The sequence below is a fragment of the Pristiophorus japonicus genome, chromosome 4 (assembly GCF_044704955.1).
Source record: "Pristiophorus japonicus isolate sPriJap1 chromosome 4, sPriJap1.hap1, whole genome shotgun sequence".
NCBI classification, from domain to species: domain Eukaryota; kingdom Metazoa; phylum Chordata; class Chondrichthyes; family Pristiophoridae; genus Pristiophorus; species Pristiophorus japonicus.
This window is the reverse complement of record NC_091980.1, coordinates 259,555,921-259,572,375: the sequence shown is the minus strand read 5'-3', so window position 1 is coordinate 259,572,375 and position 16,455 is coordinate 259,555,921. Positions and strand designations below refer to the sequence as shown.

The 16,455-nt window shown below is 44.9% G+C and overlaps 1 protein-coding gene across 1 annotated transcript in view; it reads right to left on the bottom strand.

Annotated features, from left to right (window-relative positions):
* LOC139263382 (ribosome quality control complex subunit NEMF) overlaps positions 1-16,455 on the bottom strand; it is a 136,326-nt gene that overhangs the window by 106,006 nt on the left and 13,865 nt on the right. The window contains exon 6 of the mRNA XM_070879389.1: positions 14,703-14,770. Within this exon, the coding sequence (XP_070735490.1) occupies positions 14,703-14,770 (68 nt within the window). The remainder of the gene's footprint in view (positions 1-14,702; positions 14,771-16,455) is intronic.

Genomic DNA, 16,455 nt, shown 5'->3' with positions numbered 1-16,455 from the left:
CAGCCCAACCAGTTGCAGACAAAGATAGAGGGGTGCGAAATCGAGAGGTGACGTCACAACCAAGCTGATAAGTGGTTGGATGTTCGACTGGTAAGTATAACTCTCTTTTAGACTGACTTTTAGATTGGTTTAATTGGCAGCGAACTACTAAGTAGCTGTTTGGTGTTTAAGTAAATTTTAGTAAGTAAATTAATTTAAGGGTTAAGTCATGGCAGGAGAGCTCGGACCCATGTCATGCTCCTCCTGTGCTATGTGGGAAGGAAGTGTCCCTGACTACTATGTGTGCGGGAAGTGCGTCCAGCTGCAGCTCCTGACAGACCGCATGATGGCACTGGAGCTGCGGATGGACTCACTCTGGAGCATGCGCAATGCTGAGAATGTTGTGGATAGCACATTTAGTGAGTTGGTCACACCGCAGGTAAGGGTTCGGACAGATAGTAAATGGGTGACCAAGAGACAAGGCAAGAGCAGGAAGGTAGTGCAGGAGTCCCCTGCGTTCATCTCCCTCCAAAACAGATATACCGTTTTGGATACTGCTGGGGGAGATGACTTACCAGGGGAAGGCACCAGCAGCCAGGTTCATGGCACCGTGGGTGGCTCTGCTGCACAGAAGGGTGGGAAAAAGAGTGGGAGAGCTATGGTGATAGGGGACTCTATTGTAGGGAAGATAGGAGTTTCTGCGGCCGCAACCGAGACTCCAGGATGGTATGTTGCCTCCCTGGTGCAAGGGTCAAGGATGTCTCGGAGCAGCTGCAGAGCATTCTGGAGAGGGAGGGTGAACAGCCAGTTGTCGTGGTACATGTTGGTACCAACGATATAGGTAAGAAGCGGGAAGAGATCCTACAAGCTGAATTTAGGGAGCTAGGAGTTCAATTAAAAAGTAGGACCTCAAAGGTAGTAATCTCTGGATTGCTACCAGTGCCATGTGCTAATCAGAGTAGAGGGAGCAGGATAGTTAGAATAAATACGTGGCTTGAGCAGTGGTGCAAGAGGGAGGGATTCAAATTCCTGGGACATTGGAACCAGTTCTGGGGGAAGTGGGATCTGTACAAAAGGGACGGTCTGCACTTGGGCAGGACTGGAACTGATGTCCTAGGGGTAACATTTGCTAATGCAGTTCGGGAGTGTTTAAACTAATATGGCAGGGGGATGGGAACCTATGCAGCGAGGTAGAGCGAAGTAATATGGAGTCAGAAACAGATGGTAGAAAGGTAAAAAGCAATAGTGGAAGGCCGCGTAAACAAAGGCAAGAAACAAAAAGGGCCACACTACATCATAATTCTAAAAGGACAAAGGGTGTTAAAAAAACAAGCCTGAAGGCTTAATGCAAGGAGTATCCATTATAAGGTGGGTGAATTAACTGTGCAAATAGATGTTAACAGATATGATGTGATTGGGATTACAGAGAGGTGGCTCCAGGATGATCAGGGTGGGAACTCAACATCCATGGGTATTCAACATTCAGGAAGGATAGAATAAAAGGAAAAGGAGATGGGGTAGCATTGCTGGTTAAAGAGGAGATTAATGCAATAGTTAGAAGGACATTAGCTTGGATGGTGTGGAATCTATATGGGTAGAGCTGCAGAACACCAAAGGGCAAAAAACGTTAGTGGGAGTTGTGTACAGACCTCCAAACAGTAGTAGTGATGTTGGGGAGGGCATCAAACAGGAAATTAGGGGTGCATGCAATAAAGGTGCAGCAGTTATCATGGGTGACTTTAATATGCATATAGATTGGGCTAACCAAACTGGAAGCAATACAGTGGAGGAGGGTTTCCTGGAGTGCATAAGAGATGGTTTTCTAGACCAATATGTCGAGGAACCAACTAGGGGAGAGGCCATCTTAGACTGGGTGTTGTGTAATGAGAGAGGATTAATTAGCAATCTCGTTGTGCGAGGCCCCTTGGGAAAGAGTGACCATAATATGGTGGAATTCTACATTAGGATGGAGAATGAAACAGTTAATTCAGAGACCATGGTCCAGAACTTAAAGAAGGGTAACTTTGAAGGTATGAGGCGTGAATTGGCTAGGATAGATTGGCGAATGATACTTAAGAGGTTGATAGTGGATGGGCAATGGCAGACATTTAGAGACCGCATGGATGAACTACAACAATTGTACATCCCTGTCCGGCTTAAAATAAAAAAGGGAAGGTGGCTCAACCGTGGCTATCAAGGGAAATCAGCGATAGTATTAAAGCCAAGGAAATGGCATACAAATTGACCAGAAATAGCAGTGAACCCGGGGACTGGGAGAAATTTAGAACTCAGCAGAGGAGGACAAAGGGTTTGATTAGGGCAGGGAAAATAGAGTACGAGAGGAAGCTTACAGGGAACATTAAGACGGATTGCAAAAGTTTCTATAGATATGTAAAGAGAAAAAGGTTAGTAAAGACAAACGTAGGTCCTCTGCAGTCAGAATCAGGGGAAGTCATAACGGGGAACAAAGAAATGGCAGACCAATTGAACAAGTACTTTGGTTCGGTATTCACTAAGGAGGACACAAACAACCTTCCGGATATAAAAGGGGTCAGAGGGTCTAGTAAGAAGGAGGAACTGAGGGAAATCTTTATTAGTCGGGAAATTGTGTTGGGGAAATTGATGGGATTGAAGGCCGATAAATCCCCAGGGCCTGATAGACTGCATCCCTGAGTACTTAAGGAGGTGGCCTTGAAATAGCGGATGCATCGATGGTCATTTTCCAACATTCCATAGACTCTGGATCAGTTCCTATGGAGTGCAGGGTAGCCAATGTAATCCCACTTTTTAAAAAAGGAGGGAGAGAAAACAGGGAATTATAGACTGGTCAGCCTGACATCGGCAGTGGGTAAAATGATGGAATCAATTATTAAGGATGTCATAGCAGCGCATTTGGAAAGAGGTGACATGATAGGTCCAAGTCAGCATGGATTTGTGAAAGGGAAATCATGTTTGACAAATCTTCTGGAATTTTTTGAGGATGTTTCCAGTAGAATGGACAAGGGAGAACCAGTTGATGTGGTGTATTTGCACTTTCAGAAGGCTTTCGACAAGGTCCCACACAAGAGATTAATGTGCAAAGTTAAAGCACATGGGATTGGGGGTAGTGTGCTGACATGGATTGAGAACTGGTTGTCAGACAGGAAGCAAAGAGTAGGAGTAAATGGGTACGTTTCAGAATGGCAGGCAGTGACTAGTGGGGTACCGCAAGGTTCTGTGCTGGGGCCCCAGCTGTTTACATTGTACATTAATGATTTAGACAAGGGGATTAAATGTAGTATCTCCAAATTTGTGGATGACACTAAGTTGGGTGGCAGTGTGAGCTGCGAGGAGGATGCTATGAGGCTGCAGAGTGACTTGGATAGGTTAGGTGAGTGGGCAAATGCATGGCAGATGAAGTATAATGTGGATAAATGTGAGGTTGTGGATATCTGAACGGAATATATGGAATTAAGGACACTAAAGTAAACGGGATATATGAAAATGTATAAGCCATGGAAGAATAGCTGGGAGAATGTCAGATTGCAACATCAGCATAGCTAACAGTCTTTCCCAAGGTTTCAAGTCACTACTCCTGCCAATAACATCTAATTGTAACATGAAATAAATCTGCAGAATTGCAAGGTCTCAGTTAGTAGTCACACCATTAGATTGAAACATTTAGAGGCAATGCTTGAGCTTTCAAGAAGAACATCTCATATAGATTGACTAATGAGTGGCTGAGTTAGACTGACAATCCATTTGTATTTTGTTATCTGATTTCAAAACTGTATAACTGTTGACGCTTTACGATGTAACTTCACCTATCCGTAGGGAGTGTGTACGCTCTATCCAGAGAGTATATCTTCTGTCTGATAGGTCTTACTGGCCGGTAATAAAGACTGCTTTGTTCAAAGCACAAGAGGTATTCGACTCAGTAATTTTACTGAACCAGATTGAGGTAAAAGAATCCAGGAATTTACATTTGGTGTCAGAAGTAGGATCTCAACGGACGACTGCCGAAAACTTGCGAATTAAGAGCCAGACTAGCCTTGGACGAGACGAGGGGAAAGTGGCCACTGGAGTGAGTATGATTTCAATACTGCTCCAGTTTCCCCCGGTTTCAAAAGTCTGAGGAAAGTTTAGCCACTCGCTGGTTCTCAGGTAGTGTCTGAACTTGTTGAAAGAAAACATTCAGAGGAGGCACAGCAAAACAACTGAGATGGATTCAAAAGGATTTAAAAAAAAAATATTAAATAACACGACCTTGAGGCTGGAACAATTGAGATAACGAAAAGCAGTCCACAGCCTACGTGCCAGACTTCTCTCCAGTTATAAAAAAAAAGTAACGTACTAAATAGGTGCTGAAAGAAAAAAATGTTCTGAGATTTTAAATTATGAGAAAAATTCCACTGCAGTAAAAAAAAAAAAAATCACTCCTGTCCAGTTGGCAGAAAAACTCCATTAAATTAGGGCTTTCATTGACTGATTGAATTTAAACTGCGCAGTAACGCGAAAGGATAGGGAAATTTGGAAACTGAAAGAAATTAATTGAGGCTCATAAGAAATCAAAATTAGAAAATTAGGCTCACAGGGAATAAAATGGGGATTTAAATAGAGGATAGGTGTTCAACTCAGGTACGACGTCGACCTTGTATATCACTTGGCCCGTCTAGGCTCTGATTGAATTTTTTAAAAAAACCCCGCAGCAACTCGGAAGGTAGGGCCGACGCGAACGCGCAGCGGCGCAGACGCACAAACAACGCGAGACGCGCAGCGGCGCGACCTTGCGGCCGAGAGGAGAAGGGCCGAAGCGAACGCGCAGGGAAGCGAACGCGCAGTGACGTAGACGCGCAGTGACGCAGAGTGCAGCAACGCGAATCGCGAAAGTCAGTGCTAATGTCAGTAAGTCTTTGTAAGTCTTAAGTGTTTAGAGTTTTAAGTATTTAAATCGCGCGTCGCCACGGGTAAGTGTTAGAAGTCTTTGTCTATCTTGTATTGAAATCGCGCGGTGACGCGGATAAGTGTTAGAAGTCCTTGTTTATCTTTTAAAGTTTTAAGTATCTTAACTCGCGCGGCGACGCGAGCCACGGGTCGACGCGGATTGCGTGGTGACGTGAACTGCGAGGCAACGCGGATTGCGCGGCGACGTGAACTGCGGGGCGACGTGGGAGTTTTAAGTATCCTAAATCGCGCGGCGACGCGGGTAAGTGTTAGCATTAGTAAAGTTTGTTTATTTGGAGTTAGTTAAAGTCAGTGTTAGTTTCTGTAAAGTCTGTGTCTATTTTTAAGTTTGTTTAAATTGCACGATGACACGAACGCGTAACGACACGGTAATACGAGGGGCAGTGTAAAAATGGGTAATCAGTTAGATAAAACCATGGATGCGGATAGTCCGCTACAAAAGCTATGTGAGGAATTCCCTGAAAGAGCTGAAGACTTTAGAAAATTATCAGGAGCCCTGAACAAATTATTGGGAGATGATCAATGGCCTCTAGGTGGCACTAGAAGCGTAGAGGTAGTAAAAAAAAGCACAGGGATTGTTAAAAAAAAATTAATTAAAAGATGCATCACTTCTGTCAAGTTGGCAAACAAATGCTATTAAATTAGGACTTGCATTGACAGAGGGAACACATGTTAAAACTGTAGACGTCTTTAAAAATAAAAGATTGTGCGCACGAGAAACTTACTAAGAGATCCTCTGGGACCTCTGAGAAAGGTATTGACCGACTACATAGTAAAAATGGCTGGCTTTGTGTTAACCGAGGCTGATGATGAAATTGATGAGTGGTCACTGACTCAGCGCCCAACGGTGCCTCCCGCACCCCCTGGCCCCGTGCTCCAGTCCTCTTCCCAACACCCTCCACTTTACACTCCGGCGAGAGGAGTTAAAAATAACCCCATATCACCAAAGCAACAAACCCAAACTGACTCCTCATCCTCTGATAGCGATTCGGATCCCCAGTTCACAAGCAATATAGCCGAAAGGACCAGATCTCACACTCGAAAGGGCAGAACTATATCTCACTCACAGACAGTCCCGTAAATCTTCTAGTCAATCTACCAGTCCAAGTTGTGAAAGACATAGCAAACACCCCCGCCGATCGAGACGCAGAACTGTCAAGCAGTCAGACAGCTCTGAAACATCCTCCGGCCTAGAAATAATTTCCAAGATCCCAAAGTCCCGACACCAATTCCCTGTCAGACCAATGCCAAACCCTGATGCACAACAAGCTGCAGACCACCTCTCTATAGATGTCTGTGATCTTCAAACAACTATTTGATTGCTCACGCTATCCGGACAGATGGAGAGGACAGTTAGATATTATTGGCAGGAAAAGAAAGGGGAGGGGGGAGGTGCGCCCCCAACCCGGGTCAAGACTGAATACGTGACTAGAAAGGAAGAGCTATCTCGGGAGGAAGGATCAATAGAACCGTAGTGTTGCATACAGGATTGGATGGATAAGCAAGGATACGGTTATACTAAACAACCAAACGGCCCGAGCCCTGCTAATAAACCTCCCTATTGTCCCCGGCATGGTATGGGAAGAGGCCGGGACTGGGTAAGAGGAATTGACTTTTAATTGTGGGCAGGACGGACATTGGAATAAAAATTGCCCCTACCGTCAGCATGGAAAAGGAAGAGGAGGAAGAGGAGGGGGGCAAGGGGGGAGAGGAGGATCTTACACTAACTTCTCCCAGAACAACCCCTTTGGTCACTTGTCCCCCAATTGACTACACAGCTTGATTGTGCAGAGATCCTCCCCGGACGACGAACCCATTCTGAATGAGTGGCAACCCTTTTTGATAGATACGGGAGCCTTCATGTCTTCTGTACAATCAAAGCTTAAACTCCCTGCCTCTACTGAAACACAGGAACTTTCAGGATTCCTGGGACAAATCTCGACATTCCCAGTGTCAGAACCGGTTAAAATGGGTTACCAAGAAGAATCGGTGGAACATCGAGTTGTTATCACAACCAATCTGGACTGTAACTTGATGGCTAGAGACCTCCTTTGCAAATTCCAGTTGCATTTGGAGTGTGGAGATGATGGGATTATTGTAAAACAGGAAACCCTTAAGCGGCAGTATTATACCACTAGAACCCCTCAGTGGTGGTCTCTGGACCTGCCGCAGGCACCCTATCACGTGACCCTAGCATACGATCCCAGTGGAAAGAATCAGGACCTGCAGAACTTTTATCAGGATCACGAAGGGGAAGTGAAGGGAATTCTATTAAGGGCTAGAGTGACTGGACTGGAAAGAGAGGCAGATTTTGTGGAAGTGGCTAAGAATCTGTGGAAACAGCCCCTAACAATGGCACCGTATATTGCTCGTGAAGTATTAGCCCCTCACCATGCTAAAGATTTGGGAGTTATGGTACGCAAGGCCATAGATGAGGCTGACCCTACCAGCCGGGATGTGCAAATCGTAAAACATGGCCGAACAGTCCAATTTCATGGGGACCCCGAGAAGGTCTTAAGCACTCTACAGCATCATACTGGCTCCGGCATACCTGACTCTGTGGATCCTCATGTGTGGGCAGAGAACCCCTCCCAAGTGGGTTATACTCCCATTGATCCGATTGAGATCCCAGTGCAGGGCAATGTGGACTGGCCCTCTATCCAACAGAACCCACTGAAATCACAGGCAATCCTAAACTGACCTTTCGGCACTGTACTGCAATTAATCCAACCTGTTTTCTTACTGAGCCACCCCAAGATGAGGAATAACCCAGTCATGATTGCTTATCTTTAATTTAAGAGGCCACATCAGTCAGGGAAGATTTAGTTGAGTACCAATGGAAGATCCAGACTGTATTCTTACTGAGCCAACCCAAGATGAGGAAGAACCCAGTCATGATTGTTTATGTATGTTGACGGAAGTACTTCTATTAATCCAGAAGATACACGAATCTCAGGATACGCCATAGTAAACCAGGAGAATCAGGTCTTGGAATCTGCCGCTTTTGAAACCGCCTATTCTGCTCAATAAGCTGAACTATTCGCCCTCACCCGAGCCTGTATCTTGGCCAAAGATCTCAAAGCCAATACGGACTCTAGGTATGCCTTTGGGGTGGCCCATGATTTCGGACAATTATGGAAAAATAGGGGATTCCTAACCTCACAGGGGAATGAGATATCTTAAACAGTTAGTATCTGATTTGTTGCAAGCCCTCATGTTTCCCAAACGCATTGCCATTGTCAAATGTACCACCCATACTACCGGAAATTCTCTGGTTGATATAGGGAATCGTTGTCCTGACCAAGAGGCCAAACAGGCCTCTCGTGACCAACAGATGGTAGTGCCCAAAATTATGAGTCAGACTAAAAATCCTGCGAAGGATAAGTTAGCCTCGGAAAAACCAATGCCAACCATCCAAGATGTTATAAAAGCACAGGAGGACGCTCCTGAAAAAGATAAACTGTTGTGGAAATATTATGCATGCACTTATGACAATGTTTCTAAACTCTGGACCACTCCCACGGAACAGACTTGCATGTCTGACAAGTTGGCTCTATGGGTTATTGAATGTATGCATTTTGCTACTCATTGTGGAGCAAGGACCACGAGTGACACACTTTTGGCTACTTGGTGGCACCCTAGACTCCAGGCGCTCACCCAGAACATCAGTAGTCGTTGCCTGGTTGGCCAGCAACATAATCCAGGGAAGGGAGTCCCCTGTGATTGGGGTAAAACGCCCCTACCCGAAGGTCCCTTTGAGACATTTCAGTTGGACTACATTGAGTTGCAAAAAGTTCAGTGTTACAAATATGTGTTAGTAATAGTAGATGTGTTTAGCAGATGGATTGAAGCCTACCCTAACCTGGACAATAAGACTCAAACTGTTGTTAAGGTGTTAATGAGGGAGATTGTTCCTAGATATGAGATCTCAGCTCGACTGATGACCACCTATGTTCTTTCTCTGACTCAGGCTCTGTGACTAGTTCACAACCAGGTTCAAGATGCTCACCTCGACCTCCCAGTTTTACCCGAATTGTCCCTCGTGGCACCAGGGATGTATGGATTCGGAAGGGATTAGAGCCACAATGGGAGGGGCCTTTTTAGGTGTCACTCACTACCCCCACTGCAGCCAAGGTTGAGGGTAAAAGTGCCTGGGTTCACCTGCACCACTGCAAGCTCACCACCCTCTAACGAACCTATTTTACTGGTTATTCTAACTCCTGTTTCTGTTCCAGACTTCCTCTTCTCCATAGCTGAACAAGGCCGTTGGCATCCTAATTGGAACGTGGACCAGTTTGAACTTTTACCCGTAGTGATAGACAGCCAGCTACACCGACGGTGACCTGAGAAGAGAGACGGGAAAACTGAACTCTTTTAATCAGTAAAATTGGACTATTTATCTGAATCCTGAGCCATAAGATGAAGCTGTCTGTATGCCACAGTCTGTATAATAGTGTTGATATATGACAGTTTCGGCGCATGGGAGGGGAGACAGAGACGAGAGCTACATGTCTTATGTTTATGCGCAAAATGGGAACTTTTCTGGATATTAGGTGTGTTCACATTCCCTATACATTTTCCTCCTAGAATGATCCTAAATGTTATCATAGAATGATAAAAGGAGGGATGTGGATATCTGAACGGAATATATGGAATTAAGGACAGTAAACGGGATATATGAAAATGTATAAGCCATGGAAGAATAGCTGGGAGAATGTCAGATTGCAAATAGTGCAACATCAGCATAGCTAACAGTCTTTCCCAAGGTTTCAAGTCACTACTCCTGCCAATAACATCTAATTGTAACATGAAATAAATCTGCAGAATTGCAAGGTCTCAGTTAGTAGACACACCATTAGATTGAAACATTTAGAGGCAATGCTTGAGCTTTCAAGAAGAACATCTCATTTCGATTGACTAATGAGTGGCTGAGTTAGAATGTCAATCCATTTGTATTTTGTTATCTGATTTCAAAACTGTATAACTGTTGACGCTTTACGATGTAACTTCACCTATCCGTAGGGAGTGTGTACGCTCTATCCAGAGAGTATATCTTCTGATAGGTCTTACTGGCCGGTAATAAAGACTGCTTTGTTCAAAGCACAAGAGGTATTCGACTCAGTAATTTTACTGAACCAGATTGAGGTAAAAGAATCCAGGAATTTACATTGTTATCCACTTTGGTGGTAAAAACAGAGAGACAGACTATTATCTGAATGGTGACAGATTAGGAAAAGTGGAGGTGCAACGAAACCTGGATGTCATGGTACATCAGTCATTGAAGGTTGGCATGCAGGTACAGCAGGCGCTTAAGAAAGCAAATGGCATGTTGGCCTTCATAGCGTGGTAATTTGAGTACAGGGGCAGGGAGGTGTTACTACAGTTGTACAGGGCCTTGGTGAGACCACACCTGGAGTATTGTGTACAGTTTTGGTCTCCTAACTTGAGGAAGGACATTCTTGCTATTGAGGGAGTGCAGCGAAGGTTCACCAGACTGATTCCCGGGATGGCGGGACTGACATATCAAGAAAGACTGGATCAACTGGGCTTCTATTCACTGGAGTTCAGAAGAATGAGAGGGGATCTCATAGAAACATTTCAAATTCTGATGGGTTTCGACAGGTTACATGCAGGAAGAATGTTCCCAATGTTGTGGGAGTCCAGAACCAGGGGTCACAGTCTAAGGATAAGGGGTAAGCCATTTAGGACCGAGATGAGGAGAAACTTCTTCACCCAGAGAGTGGTGAACCTGTGGAATTCTCTACCACAGAAAGTTGTTGAGGTCAATTCACTAAATATATTCAAAAAGGAGTTAGATGTAGTCCTTACTACTAGGGGGATCAAGGGATATGGCGAGAAAGCAGGAATGGGGTACTGAAGTTGCATGTTCAGCCATGAACTCATTGAATGGCGGTGCAGGCTCAAAGGGCCGAATGGCCTACTCCTGCACCTATTTTCTATGTTTCTAAGTTTCTAAAAAGCTTACGGGATCCTGGGCTCCATGAATAGAAGTATAGAGTACAAAAGCATGCAAATTATGATGAACCTGTATAAAACACTGGCTCAGCCTCAACTGGAATATTGTGTCCAATTCTGGGCACTGCACTTTAGGAAGGATGTAAAGGTCTTGGAGAGGGTGCAGAAAAGATTTACTCGAATGATTCGAGGAATGAGGGATTTCAGTTACGTGGATAAACCGGAGAAGCTGGGGTTGTTTTCCTTAGAGCAGAGACGGTTGAGAGGAGATTTTATAGAGGGTCTGGACAGAGTAGATCGAGAGTGACTGTTCCCATTGGCGGAAGGACCAAAGGCAACATAAGAAAAAAAATGTTTACACAACGAGTGGTTAGGATCTGGAATGCATTGCCTGCAAGAGTGGTGGAGGCAGACTCGATCACTGATTTGAAAAGGGAGTTGGATAAGTACCTGAAAGAAAAAAAATTGCAGGGCTACGAGGAAAGGGCAGGGGGGGGGTGAGACTAGCGGAGGTGCTCTTGTAGCAAGCCAGCATGGGCTCGACAGGCTGAATGGCCTTATTCCGTGCTGAAACCATTCTATGATTCTATGATCTCTATCTTTTGTCCTCCGTGTCTACTCCTCTCTCTACCTTCCCGGTCTCTCTCTTCCTCCCTTAATCTCTCCCACACCCCTCACCATCCCCTCTCCGCCAGCCGTGTCAATCTCTTCCTTTTACGTTTCCATCCCTCTCTTCCCCCCTCCACTGGCCTTGATCCCTTTCCCCTGCATCTCACCCTCGCTCTCCCGGTCAATCTTTCCCATCTCTCTCTCTACCTTCACATCTCTCTCCCCATTCCTCTTTGTACATAATCTCTCTCTCCCCATCACTCACTCTCTTTGTATCTCCAGCTCTCTCTCTCTGCCTCCATCTCTTTCTCCCTGTCACTCTTCCCCAATCTCTCTACCTCCATTTTTCTCTCTGTATCCCATCATCTCTCCTTCCCCACCCCCCACCCCACCCCACCCCCCACCTTCTCCAGATTGCACTCGCTGACTCTGGCGAACTACTCGAACAACAGTTGAACCTCGTCCCACCGCACCTCTGGGGGCAGCCTCCCCACGAAGGGCTTCATGATCCTCGCCATGCAGGTGGGTGATAAGTACCGTCACATCACAGCTCGGCCCAGGGAAAGGAAAAAGGCAGAGCGGCAGCCCGACTCCAACCGCCACTTGCTCTTCCACTGGTTGCTCCCCGTCACTTCGCTTTGTGATTGGTTCCCTGTTGTCAATTCACTGCCAGACCTGTGAACAGCTGTCAAAGAATTTTGCAGCTGATTGGCTGCCAATTAAGCATCTGCTGGCCTGCTGTCTTTTCCCTCCCTCTCTCTCTCTCCACTTCTTGCAGCGCATCGCCACTGCTACCGCCACCATGGTAACCATTCAGCAGCACCTAGCCGGTCTCCACCACCGATTGGGGTATTTCTTCGCAGACCCCCTGGAAAGTCTCTACGGACCCCTAGGGTCCAATGATTATCATGATTACAGTATATTTTACTTAGAACTGTATAGGCTAAATATATACCAGCTTATTATGACTTTTTTGTACAGCCAACATACGGATAACACAACAGTAATACTTAAGTAACGAAAACAAAAAATGCTGGAAATACTCAGGTCAGGCAGCATCTGTGGAGAGAGAAACAAAGTTAACATTTCAGGTCGATGACTTTTTAAATCAGAACTGGAACTTATTAGAACATCATTCTATAGATTATGGAACAGTTCCTGCAGATTGGAGGATGGCAAATGTAACCCCGCTATTTAAAAAAGGAGAGAGAAAACGGGGAACTACAGACCGGTTAGCCCATCGGTAATAGGAAAAATGCTAGAGTCTATTATAAAGGAAGTGATAACGGCACACTTAGATAATATCAACGGGATTAAACAAAGTCAACATGGATTTATGAAAGGAAAATCATGTTTGACAAACCTACTGGAGATTTTTGAGGATGTAACTGATAGAATAGATGAGGGAGAACCAGTGGATGTAGTGTATTTAGATTTTCAGAAGGCCTTTGATAAAGTCTCACATAAGAGGTTAGTGTGCAAAATTAAAGCACATAGGATTGCGGTAATGTATTGGCATGGATTGAAAATTGGTTAACTGACAGGAAACAGAGTAGGAATAAACGGGTCTTTTTCAGGGTGGCGGGCAGTGACTAGTGGGGTACCACAGGGATCAGTGCTTGGGCCCCAGCTATTCACAATATAAATAAATAAATGATTTGGATGAGGGAACCAAATGTAATATTTCCAAGTTTGCTGACGACACAATCCCACCTAGTTTTGTGAGTTGTGAGGAGGATGCAAAGGTGCTACAAGGCGATTTAGATAGGTTGAGTGAGTGGGCAAACATATGGCAGATGCAGTATAACATGGATAAATGTGAAGTTATTCACTTTGGTAGGAAAAACATAAGGACAAAGTATTACTTAATGGTGATGGCTTGGGAAGTCAATGTATAGAGGGACCTGGGTGTCCTTGTACACCAGTCCTTGAAAGCAAACATGCAGGTGCAGCAAGCAGTTCGGAAGGCAAATGGTATGCTGGCCTTCATTGCAAGAGGATTTGAGTACAGGAGCAAGGATGTCTTACTACAGTTATACAGGGCCTTGGTGAGACCACACCTGGAGTATTGTGTGCAGTTTTGGTCTCCTTACCAAAGAAAGGATATACTTGCCATAGAGGGAGTGCAGCGAAGGTTCACCAGACTGATTTCTGGGATGGCAGGACTGCCGTATGAAGAGAGATTGGGTCGACTAGACCTGTATTCATTAGAGTTTAGAAGAATGAGAGGGGATCTCATAGAAACATATAAAATTCTGACTGGGTTGATAGACTGGATGTGGGGAGGATGTTTCCCCTGGCTGGGAAGTCTAGAACAAGGGGTCACGGTGTCAGGATACGGGGTAGGAAATTTAGGACCGAGATGAGGAGAGATCTTTTCACTCAGAGGGTGGTGAATCTGTGGAATTCTCTATCACAGAAGGCCAAGTCACTGAATATATTTAAGAGGGAGATAGATAGATTTCTGGAAACAAAAGGCATCAAGGGGTATGGAGGAAAAGTGGGAATATGGTATTGAGATAGAGGATCAGCCATGATCATATTGAATGGCGGTGCAGACTCGAAGCGCCGAATAGCCTACTACTGCTCCTATTTTCTATGTTTCTAACAGGTTTTAAGCAAGTACAGAGGCTTTTATGTTGGTGTTTAATTCACTGCCACTTCTCTTCCGGGAATGCCCACCTTGAAGAAGTTCTGCCCTTCTCTCTGACAAAAGACATCAAGGGGTATGGGGGGAAAAGCGGGAATATGGTGTTGGAACTGAGGATCAGCCATGATCATATTGAATGGTGGTGCATTCCATTTGTCTCTTTTACCTTGTTCTTTTTGTTCTTTCCTCCCCTCCCCCTTTCCCTGCTTAAAACCTGTTACATCTCTAACTTTTTCCAGTTCTGATGAAAGATCATCGACCTGAAACATTAACTCTGTTTCTCTCTTCACAGATGCTGCCTGACCTGCTGAGTATTTCCAGCATTTTCTGTTTTTATTTCAGATTTCCAGCATCCGCTGTATTTTGCTTTTGCATTAGTAATATTTAAGTAGTGTACTTACTTTTCTTCATTTTATTTCACGGTGCTTTCAGTAATTTACAGCCATTAAGCATGTTATAATACAACTAACATATTGATATCTCCGAGATTTCCTGAGTATCTGCTAATTTAGCTACTATACTTACAAACAAAAATATTACTCACAAAGGTGTGGGTTGAGCATTTTCTTTATTTGTTCTCCTTTTGGTGCATTAGCCAAGACTTCTGTCAGCCTGTTTCAGCATTTAAAAAATTGGCAAGTTTCAATTAATTACTGTAACATACAGATGCATCAGTCACAGTTAAAGTTATATAGTGGGACCGATTTTGCACCACGTTGAATCCGGATTAATTTATATACCGGCATTAAAGCAAAGGTCACCCCACCCCTATGTCCAAAGCATAGGCAGAGTGGTACTGCCTCAAAACAGTGGTCGTACTGAAATAAAAATGTAAACGGGAGTGACTTCGGAATACCTCCCATGTCATTTTTTTGGGTCTCTGCCTGCTGGAGCCCCAAACGTTGCAGTGGCCCCGAGCCCTCTCAGATTGAAGTATCTGAGGAAAGGTTGCCAACAGCTTTCCCATACTTCTAGACAAGTAAATGCTTTCTTTTGAGGGCCAGCAAACAGGATCGCTGGGGTTAGAGACCTTTTGGCTATTTTTGGATAGCACCCAAAAGGACACAATGCCAGTAGCCATCACCACTCCTGCAGGCTTGTCAGGATTGCAGTATCAAAACACTTTCCTCCGATTCTGAAAGCATTCCCATTCCAAGGACCATACCTGTGCCAGCAGTATGTTGGGGCCAGGCTAATGAACTAAACCCTGAAATATGAGTGGTTTAAATTCCATTCAGTTAGTCGGGTGGAGTCCAAAATCTTTTAGCAAATGACAAACTGAAATGCACCTAGACGAGGACACTGAATGTTTCACCCCTCAATATTTTAACTGAACCCAAAAAGGACTCACTACTACACTGATATCATCTATCACCAAGATCTGCAACAATTTCGAACTATTCAGGCAAATATTAAGAATGCACTTAAAAAGATATTGGAGCACAAGTAATGTTGCAATTGATGATTGGTATAGCCGGTCATTTTTTATATATACGTGTTAAGTTTAAAACCAATATAAACAGTACGTCAAACTTTGAATAAAACATATGGGGTAGATTTTTGCCTTCACCACCAGGGCAGTAATCTGCCAAGGTGAAAATCATACAGTTATTCAAATGAGTCTCGTCGCGAAACGGTGTGGGTCTCCCAACTGAGGCTTTGGTCGGGTGCTGCGGCACATCATCAATTTGACACCATTTTGGGCCCCGACTTGAAAATCTCCTCCTATAATTTATTTCCTTCTGCTCTATACCTTTCCATCACAAAACAGCCAGACATCAATTTTTGAGAATTGTAGATACAGACTCAACTTCAATGTGATGCATTAAAATATTGCCCTTCATTACCCCATAAATTTTGCTTTAAATGTTCATTAAAATAGGTTCTGCACCCGGTCAGGTTCTGACAGCAATAAACAGCTTTTAGTCTGAGTATACAGGTACAGCGTCGAGAATCTGGAGGTCCGGAAGACAGACAAACAGACAGCTCGACCTACCGACCTCTACCTCTCTCTCTCTCTCCCCCCTCCACCCCCCGCGCCTTTACCTCGGCCAGACATTTCTCGACCTGCCCCCTTACCTCGGCCCGACCCTGCCCCCCCCCCCCCCCCCCCCCCCCTCCCGCCTGACCCTCCCTCCTCCTCCCTACCTACCTTGGCCCAGGCATTTCCGGACTCGGGACGTCGGAAAGACATTCCGAAGTTCAGAAATACACGAACCTGGGCTCGGGTGTTTCCGGATTCGAGACATCATAAAGACGTTCCGAAGTCCGGAAATACACAGAATCCGGAGCGGCCT